At 44.7% G+C, this 23,545-nt stretch overlaps 1 protein-coding gene across 1 annotated transcript in view; it reads right to left on the reverse strand.

The window, feature by feature from the left end:
- PODXL2 (podocalyxin-like 2) overlaps positions 1-21,859 on the reverse strand; it is a 41,160-nt gene extending 19,301 nt beyond the window's left edge. Inside the window, exons 1-2 of the mRNA XM_015426080.1 lie at positions 21,820-21,859; positions 20,752-21,042 (exon numbers count right to left, since the gene is read on the reverse strand). Coding sequence (XP_015281566.1) covers positions 20,752-21,042; positions 21,820-21,859 — 331 coding nt within the window. The remainder of the gene's footprint in view (positions 1-20,751; positions 21,043-21,819) is intronic.
- Positions 21,860-23,545: the final 1,686 nt, after the last annotated feature.

Below are 23,545 nucleotides of genomic sequence, written 5' to 3' on the forward strand. Positions count from 1 at the left end.
TCTAGGAATTGTCAGGAACTCTGTGGTCAGAACTTCTGGTAAGTAGCCAAGGCCTTATTTTTATTTTTTATTTTTCTCCCAGGACACTGCCCCGCCACCCTCCCATTCAGCATACCTGAGCCACAATCTACAACCTATAGTGAGTCCATTTACTCAGTAGATGCATGGGGAATGTCATCGGGAGCCATAAACTCAGGAGAAGCATGGACAGAATGCAGAATCCTTCCATGCATCTTTTCCTTGGAACTGCTTGCCCTACTGCAATTTTATACTAAAATCCCAAACAAGGAGTACAAGCTAGAGGATGCCCTTTTGACTGTATAATGTGTCCTTCATTCTGAGTAACACCCCCTACAGGCTCACTTGGAAGAGAATACCTTCCAAATGCATAGAAAAACCTCTGGGTTGGAAAGTGGACCGTGTTAAGCTCATAGGCAGACAGTGCAAGTGGTGTTCTTCCACACATACACCCCTTCCCATAAATCAGTGATACTGTCAAACAGCTGTGGGAGAGGAACAGTAGACAGCTGGATTTAGTTTTACCAGCTCTCCTCCCACCAACAACTGGTCATCAATATTACTGATTGTTTGAATCTGGGCCATGCTTGCACATGCCCCTGGATTGAAGTCATGATGCCCAATTCACATCACAGAAAATGGTCAAGAAGAATGGTGGGCTCTCTCCATGTGACTTCACTGACTATAGTCTCCCCCCTCCCCCTTTAACCTCACACGGTCTTTGTCATCAAGGAGATAACAGAAATGCCAGTTACTGATTACTTGTGTTCACAGGAATGTGTCTTTACACATCTTAGAAAAAGAAATTACATCCATTCTGTTAGCTCCTACTTACGAATTCCTGATATCTATCTGGAACCGGAGACATCCCCCCCCCCCTAGAACGTAGGCTCCATTCTAGCTAGCTAGCTATACATTTTTATTCTTCCCTTCCTCTATGGAATTTAGGGTGGCACACATGGTTCTCCCTGCCTTTTGTCCTCACAACAACCATCCTATGAGGTAGGCTAATTGGTGGATGGTTGTGCCACAACTTTCATGGCTAAGTGGGGATTTGCACCTGTGCCTCTCAGACCCTAGTCTGACACTGGCTGTCATACTCCACTGCATGGCCAAAGTATTTGTACTGTTCGCCATACTAACTTTAATATTTCATTATGCTTTAAGAGATACTCTTCGACTACCAGAATCTCATCTTCTTTCAACCTTATCTTGGTTGAAAATTGCTGCAACCAAAATGTACCATATAAACTTTCTTTCAACTTTCAGTTTTGCCACTCCTAGAATACAGCCCCCTACCTTGACTTGGTCAATCTAGCCACTTGGATCCATGCCACAGTAACACTAAGACGAGACTACTGTAATGCACTCTACATGGCTCTGCCTCTGAAGTTAACTCAGAGACTCCCGTTGGTGCAAAATCCTGCAGCTTGGTTATTACCACAAGCTAGGTGGTGCTCGCATATTAAACCCATTAAGCAGTCACTCCATCGGCTGCCCATCAGTCACCAGGTTTAATGCGAGGTACTGACAATCACATACAAAGCCCTGTATGGCCTTGAATTTCCATGCCTGCAGGACCGCCTCTCCTCTTATGTTCCACCATAACAGCTTTGCTCATATTTTCAGGGCCTTCTGCGGGTTCCACCCCGCAAAACAGCGAAGAACAATAATCGCCAATACATGTGCTTTCTCTGCTGTGGCCCCACTTTGCGGAATAGCCTGCCCGAGAAGGTCAGGAGGGCTCCCACATTTCTGTCATTCCACAACTGATGTAAAATGGAGTTGTTCAGGAGGGCTTTTCTATAAAGGCTATACTATAACAGAATGGTTCAGAAAGTCACTTTATAAAGGAAAAGGAACTGCAGACTATACCACCATAATACAGGACACACCTGTTTGCTGAACATACTACCTGTTGTTGCTGCACTGTTTTCTGCTGCTCTAATGCCATTTTTCTGTAATGTATCTGTACTCTGTATCATGTCTAATAAACTATGCTTATTCAGATTTCTGTAATCCTAGTCCTTGTCCCATGCTTATTAGATGTCTCTTCATATTAGTTGTGTTAACTCACCCTGTGTAATCCGCTTTGAGTCTCAGTGACTAGACTACGTGGAGTAGAAATTTAGTACATAAACAAACAAACAAACAAAACCTACATTTCAGAAGCATTCATTTTATCTCAGGCTGGGTACTGTTATCCTTATTTCTAGACTGTTCACATACTGTAATAAACACGTTACCCTTCCAAAGGTAATTCTTCTGCGTTCTCCCATGCATGAATTCATACAGCTCATTCTCAGTGCCTAAATTTTGTCCTTTGAACTGGCAAGCACACATACACTAGCCTTCTACCTGCTCCAATAATGCCTTGCTAGTTTTTGTTCCAAGGATCAAAATCTTAATCAGAACAACAGATACTCTCCCTGCCCAGAACACCAATTTTGTGCAGTAACTGTAGCCTGTAAACCTGCACCACAGCTCATGAATTCTAGACCAGTACAGACTACTTGTTCCTGCCCAGGCAAGGTGATGCAAGGTTTCATGTTTAGCAGGATGGCTTGCTGAAATAAAGAAGTGTTATCTGTGCCCAGAGGGAAGGAGAGAGCCTACTTTGGCAAATGCCAAGCAGGTTAAAGGGAAGGTGCAGGGCAACTATTTTGCTCATTTAACCATATTGGCTTTTTCATCTATCTGTCAGCTGTACTTTTGCATGTCCACTGAATGCAGCTAGCAAGGGAATAATGCTACCAATTGTATTTATGGTGCATACTGAAACAAGAATACTACATGCAGGTTGTATTTCTGTACCATTTGAATGTGCAAAGTGTTCTAGAATCCTTCTGTGAAATTGGTCATCAATATTTCCTGCCCTGATTTCCTACATAGGGACTAATTCCTCCTAGTAAAAAAATGCAAGATTTTAATAAACACAAAATTCTTCTTTAGATAAACATTTATATACTATTAGTGATCTGTTGCCCCCATCTGCAGATACCTAAATCCACAGACTGGGGGACTCTCCCAGGTTTGCAGAAAAATCAAAATTAAAAGATATAGAGTGGTTTAAATCCCCCCCCCCAAAAAAAAACATTTGTATTGTCTGTGTTTACTAGATCAGAATGGAGCCTGGCCTGGCAGGGGATGCCAGCAGCTGTTTTGTGTCCAGCCTCACCGTCACAGGATGGCAGTGGCGGAGGAAGTGGCTGGCAGCTACACCAAGCCTGGCTGTGGTGGAGGAAGATGCTGGCAGCTGCACTGGGCCTGCTGTGGCAGAGGATGATATTGGGCTCAATAATTGATGGTGGGGTCTGGAGCCGTGCCAGGCTTGGCGATGGGGGAGATATGACATTTCTCTCCACAAGTCTCATGGCACCCTCACTGACCAGTTAGAAGGGAATCAAGTTTGGGTAAGTGGCAGTGATGGGGGGAGGACTCCCCCTGCAAGAATCATGGGTACCTGCTTGTTGTTAATCTAAACTCCTGTCTATTATCATAATTATTTCTAACAGTAAACTCACTGCCTCCTGTTTAGAAGCAGCAAAACCAGATTACACTGAGATAAAACAGAGGTGTTTACATACTCAGGGACTCCCCAGGTATGCTGAAAAATATGACTGGAAATTAACCAAAAGAAAAGGAAGAAAAACTTCAAAAATGGCCTGAGGTGGCACTAGGCAAAGCCTGTAAACTGTGATGTAGAAGGAGTGCTAGGAGTGCTGACCCTCTTAGTGGGAGATACTCTAAATGACCAGCTGGTGGCAGTGTAGATACCGAGACAGAAGAACCCCTCTGAAAGTTGGGTGGGCTCGGGAGAATAGTGTGCCATCAGGCAGTGATCCAAGACAGCTGCTGAATGTCTCCACCACTCAGAGGGCCCAAAGTGGAAAAGGCTCCTCTGGCACAAAAGGATGGTTCTGCAACAGAAGCTACTGTAATCTTCTGAAAAGTCAAATTATATTGACTCTTTCTAAGCATCTTGACAGTCAGATGGAACCAACTCCATGCAGCTTATTTGTGCCAGACCCACACATTGTAACCAGCGGTTGGAGATAATGCCAATACAACCCATTCTTGACTACCTAGGCTTAAAAATACACTCACACCAGCTCATAGCCACAGAAAGGATGGGGCACTTCACAAGAGAAGCAATCTGGCTATACAGGATTTACGTGATTAAACTGAGGAAATCATATTAACTAGCAATTGAATTACCGTTAAGTGGAAGTCTTAATAAAATCTAGACTTCTCCTTGCTTTTCCATCAGGAAAAACACACACTTCAGTTACGGCTCGTCTCCAAAGTGGCCCACCAAGTACATAAAATAATGCAAGGGTTATCTTTTATCTGTCTTTAAAATACATGTAATTCTGGGATGGGATATAGTGGTTCTAGTATTTCATGGAGCAATGAGGAATACTGTTATTAGACTGAGGACCATTTCATAAATGATACTATTCTTACCTGGAAATAATCTCCGTGGGGGAGGGGATTTACAATACTTGTGAAATAGAGCAGACTTCTTTATCTTAAAGGAAATACATTAAATAAGAAGCCATGCTGTATTCTTGATTCATATACTTACAGAATAAACAATACTTGTGCTGGAAAACACAATTAATAATGCAAATAGCACAGATTTCTTCTTACACACGTCTCTATACTGGAAAAAAATACCATGTGTGAAGAAGCCTATGGCATGGGTGAGAGGGAGGAATTAAGAAAGCCGAATGCAATTAACAGAAGTTGAATTTGGCCGGGACATCAGCGCTCAACCCTCTAATCTTGTGTTACAGGATCACTATTAGTAGTGCATGACTGCCACTTCAGGTTTAGGACTTTTCCGAAAGAACCATCAACGTCACTAAGCAAGTGTCCCAAAAGGAACAGCAACATGTAGTCACCAAGGGGCTTTCACCTAGAAATAGCATCAAGTGCCACACTGGCAGGTGAAAAACTGTTCCAAGAAGGATCACTTAGTACATTTAAACCTAGTGATGACACACCAGCAGTAGCCAGACAAGGAATTGCTCAGCATTAAGCTCCTTATGTGCCGTCTTTACAAGATGTATCATTTCATTATTGCTTTGGCAGAAGAGGAGATTAAAAGAAGTAAATTAGTTCTCAGTCTGCATTCAGAAAAAAGATGCTTTTAGTGCAAATGACAGAGGAGGGAATGTTGAAGAATCAATGGAATAATGCTCATGAAAAGTAACACATGCCCCAGAGAAGTTTAGGAACTACTTTTGACAGTCCACATATGAATCTGTGTTTCTTTATTAGAAAAAAAGCTTTACTTTTTTTACCACTTAGGATATGGTCAAGTCAACTTAACCACGCCACTGGTTTCCACAAAACTATGGGAACCAATTGCACTTAGGAAATTGGAACAGGCTTTACCCACAACAAATTAATTATGTCTGTACAGTTATCAAGATGCTGATTTTAGATTAGGTCTAGTGCCACCACAAGGGGGGTAGTAACCAAAAGGGAGATGCTGTAACCACTTCAGAGAAATGGTTCTATCTGCGCAGTCTCTGTTTCTCTGTGTTCTCCTCCTTTCCCATCACCACCTGCAACTAATAAGGGACCATGTACATAAGCAAAGGGTTAACTTGTTCTAGAAGTCAAAATAATTCTCTCTAGAGAGATCTGTTGGTAGGTGGATGTAGCTTCACACTGAGGATCTATTTCAATGTTTTGCAAAATGAAAGGGCGATTTTCCAAGGGAAACAAATTACCAAAGAAAAACCAACCTTGTTTCTCATTCTTCATCAGCAAATGTTGCCTGGGCCAGGAGGCCGTTTGCCAACACACCTGTGCGATAAAATAGACCTGCGTGCCTGTTCCTTGTGCTGGTCATCACTCATCCTTTCCAAGATATCTAGGAGACAACTGCCTAGTGTATGCTTTGACTACTGGAAGAACTCATTTAAAAAGGCTGTTTTCATACTTCCTCTGTTTTCCTGTAATAAATATTAAATATAGAAAAGGGTGCTGCGTCTTTATATTTTACTACTATTAGGGGGGCTTAAAATTATTCTCATACCTTGGGGAAGTTTACTGTGGCAGATCTTGAGAACCCCTGCTTTAACTGAGGATTTCTTTCCCAAGTCATTCTGGTTAACTACTGTGCCAAAGGTATTGCTCTGTTCCTGTGCATGGGTTATGTTACTTGTTTCAGACATATGGACTGCATCATTAACGTGTCCTAAATGGTACAATCAGACATCCTTGACACAGGTGCTTGATTGCTGAATTGACAGAAAAGACTAATAACACATAGGGCTCTTACTTGGCACAGGACACCTCTGCTTTTGCTCTCTGCATGTGGTGGTAGAAACTGCCATCAAGTAATAGCTTCTAAGATCTCCGGAGAATGGGCTGCCTGATGTGGGTTAATCACCCAAGGGCTGGAAACCTGAAACTTTTAGGGCATTTAGAAATCTGCCTTAGGGAAAGGTATACACTATGTAACCTGCCCTTCATGATTCTGTAACACTGCCATCAGCAGAGGGAATGAAGTCTTGCCATTAGAGTGGGTCTCCTCCACCATACCGTACTTCCTGAAAGCATTCTCCCAGGGAAAGGGAGAAAAGAAAATATCTGTGCTACAAAAGGATACAGAGAGGTTTGTCAATGTCTGCTCCACCAAAAAAGTTTCCCACAGCACCTGGCCAAACTTGTCTGTCCAGGGTGAATAAAAACCACTTGGTTGGGGCCAATGATTCTCCTCTGCTAAAGGAAGAGTATTTCTCCAATGGAGATAAATATCTCATTTACTACAAAGCACGCATTGGAGTGGAGCCAATCCAGTTTTAAAAATAAAATAACTGATTCTGCAATCCTTAAATTTCCTATAGCTTTCGATGAAATATGTATTTAATAAACATATTAGTCTACACTCGTAAACTGTAAGGCTGAATCTATGACCTCCCTCATTCAAAACAATTAATTTTTTCCTATAAAAAGAACAATCTGAGTGCAAAAATGCAGGGAGGAGATCAAGCAGTATAAAAATGATCCGATAGGAATGTATTGCGTCTATTTGTATTGTGCAAATAAATAAGGCCAGTCAAACACTGAATCTGCTTCAACCAGCTTTGATTGGTTCACAAGCTGCTGCCCTTCCTCGAAAGGTGTGATCTAGCCACAGATATCCATGCTCTGATCACATCTAGACTGGACTACTGCAATATGTGGGCTGTCTTGGATGACTGCTTGGAATCTTCAGCCAGTTCAAAATGTGGCTACTAAGTTGCTAGCTGGTGTAAATTACAGGGACCTTATCTTGCTATCCTTAAAAGCTCTATATGGGATTCTGGCTCACTTCCAGGCATAATGTAAAATGCTGGTTATTACCTACAAAGATCTGCACAGTCTGAGACCATGGTACCTGGAGGAGCGCCTCGTCCTGTATGAGCTTGCCTTTCAAATGAAGATCTTCATCAAAAGCCCTGCTTGGTGTGATCCACTTTAATAGGCTACGGAAACAATCTACTCAGAAATATGTCCCATATATTAATCAATGGGGCTCACTCCCTGGAAAGAGTCCTTAGGATTGCAACCCAATTTGGAAAGCAGCAGAGACAGAGATGTTTCTGTGGTAGCTCCCAAGCTCTGTAATTACCTCCTGTAGAAGCTTGCAAGTTTTGAAGAGCCAGACTCATGAAGCTGTTTCTGTTCTTCCATCCAGGGCTTTTAGACCCCCCCCCCCCCCATGGGGTTATTTATTTGTTTTATCAGATTGTCCTTCTTTGGTTCCATAATTCTTTCAATAGGCTTTTCTTGGTGTTATTTTAAATTGATTTACTGTGTTTTCCCCAGTCTTGCTTCTATTTTTATCCTTTTATCTTGTTTTACTGTGAGCTGCTTTCAGTTGCCAACTGCCTGGAAGGAAAAAATATGTTCTGTCCTTTCAATGGGGGCTTAATGGGATTTTATTTACCAGGTGACACATTATTTTCTTTCATCCCAGCATAAGCTCCAGCTGCCTATTTCCACACATTAAGCCTCTACTAAAGGAAGAGTTTTCTCCAGGCCTATGGCAACTCCAGGCATCACACAGAAGCAGGGTATAGATGTTTTAATACATACTCTCTATCAATCAGAACACATATTTCTTTTCCATTAATCAGGGCTCTTTTTGTAGCAGGAACTCCTTTGCATATTAGGCGACACATCTCTAATGAAGCCAATCCTACAAGAGCTTACAGAGCTCTTCTTACAGGGCTACTGTAAGCTCTTGGAGGATTGGCTACATTAGGGGTGTGTCACCTAATATGCAAAGGAGTTCCTGCTATAATACAAAACCACAGTTCTGCCCACTAAATAGCAGCCAAACTATAGTTCAGAGTTGCTTGACCTATCTGCTTGCTAATTAGTTCTTTACTCACCTGATGTTTCTGGTGGAGCAACAGTCATAACTATATTTGGTTAATTCAGACATCGCAGCACAAACCATGATTTGTAAATTCCTTCAGCCCACACTTTCCGATTCTGATTTGCCAGCTAATCACAACACATGGCTTCTCAGTTCAGACATAGTGCCAAGCCATAGTTACGCTTCTGTGCCCATGGTTTATTTTATTTATTTTTATTTCACAAAATTTATATCCCACCTTTTTGCCTTCACAAGGGCTTATTTGATTAATGAATTGATCCTTTAATTCAGTAGTGTACAGGTTATGAGCCAACATGAACAGAATCAGCATAAAGGTTCTATTCAGTTACAAAGAGGCTAGTTATTACAGCAACAAACGAGTATGCTTGCTTCTTTGGAAAAATATATAAATAAGAAACCTGGAAACTTGTTTTTCCAATCAGCCCTTTTCATGGTGATCCAAATTCTCCTGATTTAAACTGAACCTATCTAGGCCTAGAGCTCATTAGACTGTCCAGTGCTCCAAAGGGTGCCAACTTATAGGGATTTCAACATTCTGGCTATGCTTGTATCTTCATTGCACTTGTTACGGACCAACAAGAGAGATTTAGATTCATGTACATTTGGAACCTCCACAAAGGAAGGGGGGCTGTTAGGATTATCTGCCCCAGGAGGGCGATGGATCCAGAGGATTTCCTGGTATCTCTAGGGGATATTCAGGCAAGGTTGGTGCTCCTGTCAGTCCTGAGTGGACAAGCTGCTTAGAAGTGTGTGGTCACCCACATCTAGGCTTGACCCCTGCCCCTCATGGATAACAGTATCAAGCCAGGCTGGGTTGGTTGGTTGAGTCCAGGAGGTAATAAAGGAGGACACTGAAGGATGCAGTCCTGTCCATTTTGAAAGAGGCAGTTGTGAAGCCCCTCCTTTCAATGACATCCCTGGGTGTGAATAACTACCTCCTGGTGGCCAACATTCCATTCTTGGACAAGATGCTTAAGCGGGTTACATAGCTTCAAGTAGTCTTTGAGGAGATGCATTCAGAGCCATTTCAATCCAGATTCGGGTATGGATTTGGGATGGAAACGGAGCTAGTCACCCTGAACAATGATGTTCACTGAGAGAATGACAACGCATCCCTGATGATCTCCTGGAGATCTTGGCAGCCTTTGACCATCGTATCCTTCTGGAGGGTCTGGCCAGGCTGCGGTCACACACACTAAATAATCCAATTTCACTGCACTTTCCAACTGGATTTTACTGTATGAACTGGCAAAATCCAGTTGGAAAGAGCATTGAAAATGGATTATTTCATGTGTGTGACCACAGCCGGGCTGTGCCACAGGAGCAGTGGGTGCCATGCTTGCTTTGGGGTTTCTGCCCTTACTTGGCTGACTGATTCCAACCTCAAGCCTACCCAGGGAGGGGAACTCTAGCTGAGGAAGGGAAGACCAATCAGGGAGGCATGGCTCCCCTTCACTTCCCCAGCCACTTTGCTGGGAGCCGCACAATATGTGTAAAAGAGCCGCATGTGGCTCCCAAGCTGCAGTTTGACCACCCCTGGTATAGGGTGTCCAGGGGTCTGGAGTGAGATCACACCAGTATGAGGATGACACCCAGTTTCAGTGTAATCCTGAACAGCATTATATCCTTCTAAGCCCACTGACTTCAGTAGATTTAGCAGGGTACCTTCTTAGGACTACACAGTCAGTGCTGTAAGCCATTTAAAGCTCTTCACCCACTTTAATTCACGTTTAAACCTTTGAATTATGTGTTTTTGCTTTATGCACACATGTACACTTTGAGGGGAGCTGCGGTGGCTCAAGTGGTTAAGACGCTGAACTGCAGGCTGTGGAAGGTTGGTAGCTCAGCAGTTCGAGACCCGGGTGCCGCAAGACAGGGTGAGCTCCTGTCTCTAGTTCCAGCTCCTGCCAACCTAGCAGTTCGAAAGCAAGAAATTGCAAGTAGATAAATAGGTACCACTTCGGTGGGAAGGTAACAGCGTTCCGTGCGCCGTGGTGTTTAGTCATGCCGGCCACATGACCACGGAAACGACTTCGGACAGCGCTGGCTCTTCGGCTTTGAAACGGAGATGAGCACCGCAACCCTAGAGTCGGATTCGACTGGCTTTCGAGCAAGGGAACCTTTACCTTTACCTTTACACTTTGAGGATCTAATTTTTATTGCATACATTTTATTGCATATATTTTAATGAAGTTAAGCCAGCTGATATACTTTAATGACATTAAGTCAATCTGAGATCCTGTAAATGGACTATGAGGCCGAGTAAAATGTTAGAATAAAATAAACCGAAGTTTTGCTTTCATTGCCTGTTCCTCTCTTGAACCTGTGTGCCAGTGTGATGCAGCAGACAGAGTGCTAATTATGAATTATGAATATAAGAAATCAAGTCGAAATACTTTTATTGGCCTGAAGCCTCAGCCACCACGGCATATAGGTGATGCATGCAAACCTGTCATACACGCTGAAGAAAGCCCTTAATGAATGTCCAGTGTATTAATTTATCAGTTATGGTAAGATGACAGGAAGACAGATTCGAATTAAATTTTAAACAGAAATAAGTATTCAAACTATTGAATAATTTAATGTCATGTTAACCAAGGGATTAAAATACCACAAATATGTAGTATCTGGATGGATAACCATTTGGAATAATGTTAGTTCTGAAAATCTGCTCAATGCTTAACTATTTAATATTTAATGTAATCTGTACTGTAGTATTTTATACTGTTTTATTGTTTTATCTGGCGTTATGCCTCTGTAAGCCGCCCTGAGCCTGCGGGGAGGGCAGGATAGAAATTCAAATAAATAAATAAATAATAAATAGATAAAGTACAAGGACAGAATGTCAGTAACAATACATAAGTGTTGATGTATTTGCATACAAGTGGAAAGGGGATACACGTATGCAAGTGCTACTTATACTCACAACGTACGAGGCTCTTTGTGGTTTCCTACATGTACTTTTGTTAAAGGTGAAATATTACAATACTGAAAGACCTGCATATTTGTCTGAGACTCGTTGACAAATCTAACAGGGATGAACATTCCTTACACGCCTTGCTCCCGAGTGACAAGGTACACTTCAGGAAAAGCAATTCTCACTCATTTCAAGAGCGATTTTCTTGTAACTTGTTTGGGCTTAAGAGTGCAAAAGGCTGGGGATATAACGCAATACAAATTCAATAGCTTGTGGAAGTAAATTAAAAGTGTACAAGAATAATACATAAAGTCAGAAGGTTGGAAGGGATGTTGAAATCATCACACCCAATCCCCTTTTCTGAATCAAGAGTTTCTACACCTTAACCCAAGTAAGTCTAGCCCTTTATTAATTTTGAAGATGTATTTGTCTCATGCCAGCTTTTGATCTACTGATTACCATCTTGCCTGTGGCAGTGGAAGAATTTGATTCATCATGTCCAAAGCTATGGAATTCCCTCACCGGGGAGATTTGTCTGTTCCCCTCTATCACTGTTTTCCGCCAGCAGGTAAAGACTTCTCTGTTTTGTTTGTTGTTCCTTCATTAACCCTCCTTCCTGTTTAGGAGTTTTGTTTAATTATTGTTTTAACTGTTTTACATGCATGTAGTTTAAAAAGTTGTTTTAATTTTTTTAATTGTTCGCTACCTTGGGGGGGGGTCCTAAATCCAGTGGAAAAGTGGCACAAAAACGTTTCAAATAAAGGTAGAGGATTATAGTGCAATCCTAAATAAACCTAAACCCTTCTAAGCCCATTGAAATCAATGAGCTTAGAAAGGTGCAACACTGCTTAGGATTGCACTGATGTTTAGAGGTGAATTCAGTGCTCCAAATTAGTGATATCCAAAATTTAAAAACTGTTATGTATTGCATTGTATATAACTGCTATGTGAATGTAAATACTGATATGTGAATCGCCTGATTGAGATGCCATGTTGAGCTTCATCCTGGGCTAGGATCCTAATGTAACCAATAGGAGCCCTAGCCCAGAGAGTGTCTACCAATCACGCTGTAAAGCGGGACCGCTTGTGATTGGACTTTATATCTTCAACCTCATAGGTTGTTATTTGTACAGGGGGTGTGGCTACACTAGCCGGGAATGTTTAAATACAGAGCAGCCAGTATATGGCTGGTTGGAATGATGGGTTCTGGCTGGCGATCGTTGTACCGTGTTCGGAGAAGTAACAGAGCTGAAGAATAAACCGCATTCTTGCTGAATCACTCTCCGACTTCTTTGTTAAGCGCACGACTTAACAATTGGCGACGAAGGTGGGATACTAGTGCGGGTAGGCAGCCCCGCTAGAGCAGACCCCATGTCGGACAACGAGGAAATCGCCGAGGCCGGCCAGCCACAGGCTCCACCCGCTCTGGTGGCCCCGCCTGTGCGCATAACGATGGCCGCGAGCAGCCAGAAGTTCGAATGCTTCGACCCGACTACTGAAGACTGGGACTCTTACCTCACAAGGTTTGAGTTCCATCTGGAGGCGAATGACATCACGACGGAGGAGAAGAAGAGGGCGACTCTACTCAGCTCGTGTGGAAAGAGCGTTTTTGACATCGCCCGGTCACTGGTGGCACCAGATGACCTCAAAACCGTATCCTTTGAAAGCTTGACAGACAAGCTGAAATCACATTTCTCTCCACAGCCGTCGGAAATCGCCTGCAGGCACGCTTTTTACAAGCGGGGCCAGAACGCAAATGAGTCCATAGCTGAGTACGTTGCAGCTCTTCGCAAGGCAGCACGGCCTTGCAACTTCGCGAATGTGGAGGAGGCCCTCCGAGATCGCCTCGTTTGTGGTCTGAGAGACGAGCGACTGCAGCAACGCTTGTTCGCAAGAACTACACTAACGTGGGCCATCGCCTATGCCGAGGCTGTCGCCGCGGAAGCTGCTGACAGGTCAACCAGGGAAGTGAGACAACGGGTCGCCACAGCTGATCAACGCGTCCACCAGCAGAGGGCTAACGACGCAAGCAGCGACTCCGATGATGACGTCTGCAAAGTGAAGGCGGGAACGTCCAAGCGGACCCAACGGAAACCTGCCGAGTGTACAGCATGCGACGGTTGCGGCGGGAAACATCGGCGCGAGCGTTGCTGGGCGAGAGACCTAGACTGCCGGAAGTGCGGAAAGCGGGGGCATGTTGCCCGGGTATGCAGAGCCGCAAACAAGTCTTCACCAGCTTCATCTCCCCGCCGGCACCAACGTCCCCGAGCCGCACCGAAAGAAGACACCCGCCAGATGACAGGGAGCCTGTCGTCAGAAGCCACAGCCACCGTCCTAAGCACCGAGAGCCGACAAAAGATCCACGTCGTTCTCCATCTCGACGGCGCACCGTGTGAGATGGAAGTGGATTCCGGGTCGGCGGTAACCGTTTTGTCTACGCAGACGTGGCACAAGCTGTTCCCAACACGAAGTCGGCGGAGGTTGCGAGCTGCGGACATCCGATTGTCCGATTTTCAGGGAAATCGAATCCCTCTGGCGGGGAGGGATACGTTCACAGTTAATTTCAAAGGGAAAGGTGCTGTGCTTTCATGTTTGATCGCTGAGGGAAACCGTACCAACCTGCTCGGGTTGGACTGGTTTGAGCCTCTGGGTATTGCTGTTGTGGGAGTTAATAACGTTGTGGAAAATAAATGGGCTGTATTATATGCTGAATTTCCTGAAGTGTTTGGGGGCGGATTGGGAAAGTATAATGGTCCCCCAGTGTCTTTTGAGTTGGATCCTGCTATACGCCCTATACGCCTAAAATACAGGAAAGTGCCCATTCCGTTCAAGGCAAAGATCGAGGCTGAACTCGATAAGCTACTTGAACAAGGGGTGTTGGAACCAGTTCCTTGTAGTAAATGGGAAACCCCCATTGTTACTCCAATTAAACCCGATGGGTCAATACGAATTTGCGCTGACTACAAGTGCACGATTAACAAAGCCTTGCAGCAGCATTCGTACCCTGTACCAGTCATTAGCCACGTACTGGCATCACTGGGAGGAGGGAAGGTATTCGCCAAACTCGACCTGGCCCAAGCGTACCAACAACTCCCCGTGACCAAAGAGGCGGCTGACGCCCAGACCATCGTAACGCATAGGGGGGCGTTTAGAGTAAATCGACTCCAATTCGGAGTGAATGTTGCGCCGGGGATTTTTCAGAGCCTCATGGAGGGGTTGTTGAGGGGGGTGCCGGGCACGGTGCCCTATTTTGACGATGTCTTAATAGCGGGCAAATCTGATGACGAGCTGCTGTGCCGAGTGCGGGAGGTGCTCAAACGTTTTTCTGATGCGGGCCTGAAGGTAAAAAAGTCGAAGTGCCTGGTGGGAGTCCCGAGTGTGGAGTTCTTGGGGTTCCGGGTGGATGAGTTTGGGGTCCATCCTACTAACGATAAGGTCTCCGCAATCCAGAATGCCCCACGGCCACAAGGGAAGAAGGAGTTACAGTCCTTCCTAGGACTCCTTAATTTTTATCACGCCTTCTTGCCCCACAAGGCGTCGATTGCGGCCCCATTGCACAACCTGCTGCATAAAGACACAAAATGGAGGTGGGGTCCAGAGCATGAGCGGGCATTCGATGGGGTGAAAAAATTGTTGTCGTCTGATGCAGTGTTAACACATTATGATGAGGACAAACTGCTTGTGTTAGCTGCTGATGCGTCCCCATTTGGGGTGGGAGCTGTGCTGAGCCACGTAATGCCCGACGGGCGGGAAGCCCCTATCGCCTTTTATTCCAAGTCGCTAACAGCAGCGGAAAGAAACTACGCGCAGATTGACAAAGAGGCTTTGGCGCTAGTTTCCGCTGTTAAGAAGTTTCATGACTTTTTGTTTGGACGGAGATTCATACTGGTGACAGACCACAAGCCCCTGCTAGGGATTTTTGCCCAGGACCGGCAACTCCCTGATGTTATGTCCGCACGCATGTTGCGGTGGGCTTTGTTCCTCTCAGCCTACGAGTTCGACCTGGAGCACAGGCCGGGTAAGGCCATTGGACACGCTGATGCGCTCAGCCGCTGCCCTCTGCCCGGCCAGGACTTGGACCCTGCTCCTACTTGCTCCATTCTAGCTATCGAGGAACTGCCGGAGGCACCTGTGTCTGCTAAGGACATTGCTGCTGCGACAGCAAAAGACTCTGTGCTCAGTCGTGTTATTAACTGGGTGTGGAGGGGGTGGCCGGCAGGAACGTTGGAGCCGGAGTTCAAACCGTACAAAACGCGGGAAAGCGAAATGTCGGTATCAAAGGGCTGTTTGCTGTGGGGGAACAGAGTGATTGTACCGCAACGCTGGCGCGAAAAAGTGCTGAAATCACTACACGAGGGCCATCCCGGCATGGTGCATATGAAGGCTCTGGCCCGGGGATATGTATGGTGGCCTGGGATGGATGCTGACATTGAAGAGTGGGTACGGGGGTGTACGCCATGCCAGCAGGCGAGACCCGAACCGCCAACCGCCTTCCCACAGAAATGGGAATCGGCGGGAAAGCCTTGGTCGAGGCTGCACATAGATTTGGCGGGCCCAGTACAGGGTCAAATGTTTTTGATTGTGGTGGACTCTTTTTCGAAATGGTTGGAAGTGGCGCCAATGTCTACCACCACTTCCACTGCTGTTATAAATGTGTTGCGCCGCTTAATTGCCACGCATGGGTTGCCTGATGTCCTGGTAAGCGATAACGGCGCTCAGTTCGTGTCGCAAGAGTTTGCTCAATTCCTGGCTAACAATGGCATCAGGCAAATTACGTCTGCCCCGTTCCACCCAGCATCGAACGGGCAGGCAGAGCGAATGGTCCGCACGACCAAGGATGCGCTTGCCAAGCTAACATCCGGGGATTGGGGAGTGAAACTAGCGTCATTCCTTCTACGGCAACACGTAACGCCGTGCTCTGCCACAGGCCGCAGCCCGGCCGAACTATTGATGGGGCGACGCCTAGCGTCTTTGCTGGATAGGCTGCATCCAGACCTCAACGACTTGAGGCCCCAGCAGCAGAGTGTTCCCAATAAGGTCCGCACATACGAGTGCGGAGATACTGTGTTCGCCAAGAACTATGCTGGGGGACATTCGTGGCTTCCAGCCACTGTAACTGAGGTAGTGGGTTCCCGCATGTATGTAGTCCAGCTTGCGGACGGGCGCAAATGGAGGCGACATGTGGACCAGTTGAGGCAGCGGTGGGCGACTGGCCGCCCCACCTCGCAGCCAACTGAGCTACCTGACCCCGATGACCATCCCATACCTCTGCCGGAGGTGAGTACTGCCGAGCCTGCCGGGCCCAGTACTGTCCCTGAGGGAGGGCAGACCCCTACTCTTGGACCCGCTGCAAGGGATGGTAACGTACCTGACCCACTCGAGAATGAGTCAAGCCGAGTGCCCCCAATTCAAAGGTGCCCTGAACCTCCTACGCCACGGAGGTCTCAGCGAATTCGCAGAGTGCCCACCTATCTAAGCGAATATGACTGTACATAATGTTTTTGCTTAGGGGGGAGGGATTTGTTATGTATTGCATTGTATATAACTGCTATGTGAATGTAAATACTGATATGTGAATCGCCTGATTGAGATGCCATGTTGAGCTTCATCCTGGGCTAGGATCCTAATGTAACCAATTGGAGCCCTAGCCCAGAGAGTGTCTACCAATCACGCTGTAAAGCGGGACCGCTTGTGATTGGACTTTATATCTTCAACCTCATAGGTTGTTATTTGTACAGGGGGTGTGGCTACACTAGCCGGGAATGTTTAAATACAGAGCAGCCAGTATATGGCTGGTTGGAATGATGGGTTCTGGCTGGCGATCGTTGTACCGTGTTCGGAGAAGTAACAGAGCTGAAGAATAAACCGCATTCTTGCTGAATCACTCTCCGACTTCTTTGTTAAGCGCACGACTTAACAAAAACTCTGCCAGAAAGCTAGCGAGGTTTATTTCCCACAGCTATTCTTGAAAAACTGTTTGAGAGTTTGAAACCTTCAGATTTCTTACCTCATATTATCACAATAAGATCCAAGTACAAGGGAAAGAACGTAAATGGGAAAATGGAATAAGCAGGAAGGCAAACAAACATTCCATTCTGGCAAACAAACATTTTTGCAGAACAGCCAAATGCTTTTGTCCCCAGCATGTTGCTTTCTGATACAGGAGGGAGCTCAGAGTATTTTTGCTTCAGGTGTTTTAAATCTAAAACTAGATCTTCCTTATGGTGATAATCCATATAGCTGCTGTAACCTTTAAGAGAGTATATGAATGCAATGCCTGGAGACCAGCTTCATACAATCTAGGAAAGGTGCCTTGGTGCTGCGTAGGTGCCATGAACATATGGGCTGGGCTGCTCTACAGGGTAAGAACTTTTTAAATATTATGGAAGGCACATGCAGCACAAGCACAGGCAACCATTTTTGGGGTTCTCTGTGTAGGAAGCACCACATTTCATTTGGCCCTAAGGGGCCACATTCATATACCAGTGTTGTCTAAACAGTACTTTAAATGTCATAATAGGAAGTCTTCCTATCCAACCTGTACATGTACAAAATGAATAAAAGAGACAGGGAGTTATAACAAGCTTCACAAATGCCACATCCACAATGTGTTATCCTTTGCAATTATGCCACAAGTGTTCTCTCCTGCCCGCCTTAGCAGGCTAGTAGCAGGTTCCCAAGTTGCAGAGCTCAGATTACTGTATTTTTGGATGGTTTCACAAAACACCAAAGCATATTGTTTCCCTGGGGTTTCCAAATGAAACCTGGTCCTGTTATAAGAATCTGGCGTCTCCCAGCTCAGGAGTTCCTGTCAGGTTAAACCACAGGGCGCTCTCTTGTCTCTTATGGTCAACCTCTGACAAAAATGATCTTTTACTGCTGCCATCCAAAGCTGTCCAATAATTTGTCTCAAGTGGTTTCCGCTAAGAGACAGGCATCTGAAAGGAAGCTGGGATTCCCCTTCCGTAACTCACAGTTCTGTCGCAGAGACACAAACGTGCACTGTTTCTGCTATCCATGTCTAATACTGATGCAAAGAATAACAGGCATATGGGAAACATAACAGCTTACATTCCAGACTAGGAACCAAGCCCAGAAGGATTTAGCAGAGTTATTAAAGGAAAGGCAGACTCAGAAGAAACAGTGAAATCAAACAATATGCATAATGATAATATATATGTAAATAGCTGCTTCTTACAAAGGAGGATGATATGTTGGGGAGTTGTTTTTCCCACTACTATATCCTGATTTGGCTCCTAAGGATGAGCACATGAGAACTGGGAACAGAGGAATAAGACAGAGTTAGGAACTGAAAGACAGCTTTTTGTTGCAAACACCACTTTTATCCTAGCGTGGGAGCCATCATTTCAAACCAGTAGTCAGTAGGGACACACTGCTACAAGTAATATATCCTTCTAATTCTAGACTTTAGTCTGGCTGGGCAGGGATCCACGGAGAGAAAACAAGAAAAGCAAAGAGTGGCAGCAAAAGGAAAGAGAGGGAAATACAGGCAGCAGGGGAAGGGTAGTCAATAGGTCAACCTCACATTTCATTTAACATGCCATGCCTGGAAATCAGCCCAAGACTGTACAAGACAATCTTGTAAGCTTTAAAGTAAACCTGGCTATGCCCCCACTTTCTCTCTTATTTAGTAGGCATCTCAAAGGCATACTCTTAAAATCATACTCTGCAGTGGGGGATCATGGAAGATATTGACAAAGGGCCTACAAGAGTGGTGATGTGTCTATATGCACAGGGAGTCAAGAAAAGATGAGAAATTTCTGCTGAGTTCTGATGCAGCAGTAGGTTCCATTGATCTGTTTCTATAAGAATGTGGCAAGAGATGAATGGAAATTCAAAAGGTGGTTTGTACAATATGGTGGTTGCTATCCAGAAGGGGCATGGAATTTGCCCCCCTGAGAATTTCCAGTTCAAAAACTGGTCCCAGAGGCCCCATGAGCTGTTTTTGAACTATAACAACAACAACAATAATAGCAGCTTGAGGACTGGGGCAGGAGGGGCAATCTACCTAACTTGTGCATGGTGCTTACCCCAAATAAAGTTTCCTAATTTAAAAAGAAAGAAAGACAAACTTTTGTATCATATATCCTACTGCTTTTTGAACTGTGAAAATGAAATGCGGGGGGGGGATGCGTTGTTTGCATGCATGGAATATGGTCCCCTCTAGATGGTGGACACCAGCTTTACAGCTTCACCTTGCAAAATATGTATATGGCAAAATGTACTTTAGTTATTATATCATCAGTGAAATCTTAAGCACAATTACACTCTTCTAGGTCCATTGAAGAAAGATATAACTCTGCTTAGGATGGCACTGTCTATTTCTTTCTCCTGTGAAATGAAAGTTTTGGAGATTTGAAAAAAGAAGCTTAAAATTAGACCAGACAATTTTATCATCACTTATAACTTTGAAATACCAATACAGTGTTTATAACTGAATAGTTTTAAATTGTCTACTTAGTTTCATGAATATCAAAGCTACAGGACAGGGACACTGATTCTGTCCACCGTCTTTTCCAGAGGCGAAGGAGAGCAGCCACAGCAGCTTTATTTGCTGATGGCAAACCTCTAACCCGCGGCTCACCAACCATGGTGCCCACCATCACCTTTCCTGGCACCTGCCAAGTGCTTTTGGAAGGTGGGCAGGACCAGGTGGGGCTTTTGCCCAGCAGGGTTTCTGATAGACCACTGGAGATCTGAGTAGCTGTACAGCTTTTTTTTTATTGCTTTGGCAGCAGCTGCCACCATAGCGTTATGACCTTCACTGCATGACTGAAAGTAAGTTTTGTATAAGCAAGAAAATATTTTTAAACAATATGTTCATTTGAAAAGGTATCATGTTTAGTAGAGCTTCCGCATGACATCTTTAAGAGTTACTACCGTGTTTCCCCGAAAATAAGACACTGTCTTATATTTACCCGTAGTTTTTCTCAAGACTTATACCTTGCAAGGGCTTATACCACAAATGCATAGAAATCTTGCTAGGGTTTATTTTTCGGGTAGGTCTTATTTTCGGGGAAACAGGGTATTAGACTTACGCATAACCTCCTTCCCTGCCGTTTGTGGTTGGCTCTGCCTTCAGTGGCAGCCATTTTCTGGATGCACCCACCATTCTGTGTCAAAATTCCAAAGCTGCCTGAAGGCTCTAATCCCCTCTGGGGGCCCACCCCCATTTTCTCCATCTCAGCCAACTCTCTAAACTTATTTCCCTCTTAGGAAAATCCAAACTTGTACTCAAAGCCCACTGGAGATGCATCAGCCATTGAAGAGAGAGAGAGAAGGTGAAAATTAATCCCATGTTTTCTTAGCCAGAGACATATGAAATTGACAGAACGGCAGGTCTTTCAATGGAAACCATTCTAGGCAAAAAGGGGGTAAAATGGACTACCTGGTGTTGCTCCAGGATACAAGCTGGAATCGTTGAGGTCTCCACCCTCTTCCCAAAAGTACTGTGACTGAAGAATCTTGGAATCTTCATTTTCCTCACTGGCAAAGCCAGATCCAGGTGCAGCTTGGAGGGCACTGGGGACAAGGTCAGACTCAGGCGCCTTCAAGTTTGTCTGTTCACTGGATTCCAGAGACTCCATGTGGGACATTGACGTGAAGTCTACCAACGACGTGGAGCTCAGTCCCTCAGTGCCAAGATCTTCGGATAAAGCAAGGCAGATGCACAAAGAAGCTATAAACAACAAAGAAAGCCATATCAGTATTGTGGAACATTGATGCATAAAAGACTCATAAAGAAAGTAGTTGAAACAGCATTCAATAATGGCTGCAGGCTCCTTTGCCCTTAGGAGGCAATTATACTGGTTTAGGAATGACTATATTATCCACAGTGATCACAGTAGTGATGGATGTACTTATCTGGAGGAAGCATGTATTCACAGGTACAAAATGTAGTTTGTCCACTGCTGGAAAATGAGATATCGCTGCAACAGAACCACAGCCTGGAAGGAAGCCTTCTGAACTCTGCATAACACGTAGGTGACAGCATGCTTACTGCATTAAAATCAATTGTCTTAGTAAGGTCCTAAGCAGTCTTTAGAGAGCAGTTTTAAGTGCTGCGTTTGCATACATGAACAAACATTAATATGTCTCAATAACAAAACTTAGATCTTCCTAATTCCCAATTGGGCTTGAAAAATGAATAGCCCATTATTTATATTGATTTCATAGTGATATTGACAGAAAAAAATAGCTGCCTTGAATGTACAGAGGTCAAAGGTAGAGACCTGCCGGCCGTATAACAATCCTATAACTTATTTTCCCCTTTGGACACTAAACTGTGCTTTCTTGTCAGATGCTCCTGGGTTGTTAGACTGGACCAAAATACAGAGCTTTGCTATTGCCTGAAGTGCACGACTCTTCTTTAAAATACAGAGTGTGTGTTATGCGTCATCAAGTCACTTCTGACTTATGGAGACCCTATGAATTCATGACCTCACAAACCTCCTACTATTAACAGCCTTGTTCAGGTCTTGCAAACTGAAGGCCATGGTTTCCCTTATTGAGCCACTCCATCTGATGTTGGGCTTTCCTCTTTTCCTGCTACCTGTAACTTTCCCTAGCATCATTGTCTTTTCCAGTGAGTCCTGCCTTCTCAAAATGTGACCAAAGTACAATAGCCTCAGTTTAGTCATTTTAGCTTCTAGGGAGAGTTTGGGCTTGATTTGATCTACAACCCACTTATTTGTCTTTTTGATGGTCCATGGTATCCATAAAATACTCCTCCAACACCACATTTCAAATGAATAAAATTTCTTTCTGTCAGTTTTCTTCACTGCCCAATTTTCATGCCCACACAAGGTAGTAGGGAATAAAATTTAGAGAAGTGGTAAAATAGTAACTTGGAAAACTACAATCACATCAGGAACCCACACGTACATAGATGTAAAGATGGGTGAGCGGGAGCAACTCAGGTCAGAGTACCGTATATGCCCGTTGGCAATATTACAAGCGACATGGAAAGCGTTCTGAAAGTGGTCACTGCCATCCACACTGATCTTTAAATTGCAACATAACTCCATGCATAGGAAACTCAACAAAGAATTTACCCAATATTAAAACATTTCTGGAAAAGCATTACAGCGTCAATATTTTTGGAAACAAACAACAAAGGGGGTGCCTAATGCCTGGTCTGCAAGACTCTACCTCTGATTCACTTTATTTTTGGAAACTTTATTGCTCGGTGTTCTTCTGCACTCCTCCTTGCAGTTTCTTATCTGAGATCAATAAAACAAAATTAGCCACTCGGAGATCAGCTTGAGACAAAAGGCGAAGAGAGCAGAGACAGTAGAAACACGACAGAAGCTGGCAGCACTGAAGGGGGAAGCACTGCAGCATTAAGCAGCCAACCAAGACCTCTCTGGCCATCCCAAGGGATGGACAAAGTCACCAAGTGTTATTTGCACATGGCTGAGTCAGTCAGCCACTGAGGCCAAAACATCCCAAAATATGCCCCAGTATTAAGGATGCAGAATGCCTTTGCAGGTCAGATTATCTCCTGCTTGAGCACTCTCCTAGTTCAGTCTGCAAGGAAGCTGGGGGGAAAAACAGAACAGAACTTTGTCTAGGATTTTTCTGTTCTCACACCACAGCTGCCACCATGTTATTATTAGCATTACAACAGCAACAAGAGACACCCCCCCCCCAAAAAAACCTAGAGCTATAAAAACCATTGTGCTATAAACACATTTATACACATGCTCACATAGAAGCTACACCCAAACAAACAGCTTGGTCCTATTCATCCCCTTTAATCTAATGTACAGATTGCTACGAGCGATGGGATCTACTGTTTGTCTAGTAGAGCAAGGTTATCAGCCACCTACACAACTCACTTACGGTCTTTATGAAAGAACTGACCCCAATGGGCCTGAAATGCCATAGGGCAGGGTTTCCCAATGTGGTGCCCATGGGCACTGTGGCACCCAACTGCACTCCTCTTGGCACTAGGGATGACTGCCTCCGGGTGGGACCTCCCTGCAGCAGAAATCCTCTGTGAGATCCAGCACAGTACTTGTAATGCCTCAAGGAGGAAAGGAATGGGATGGATCTCACAGAAGATTTCTGAAGGGAGTGATTTCCCTCCATGGATTTCCCTTTATCACCTTTTCCTCATGCTGAAGCCCAAAATGTGCACACACACACACACACACACCCGCAGTGCTGCTGCTGGAGGA

This window comes from Gekko japonicus, unplaced genomic scaffold (genome assembly GCF_001447785.1).
Source record: "Gekko japonicus isolate JY-2015 unplaced genomic scaffold, Gekko_japonicus_V1.1 scaffold69, whole genome shotgun sequence".
In the NCBI taxonomy this organism is placed as follows: Eukaryota; Metazoa; Chordata; class Lepidosauria; order Squamata; family Gekkonidae; genus Gekko; species Gekko japonicus.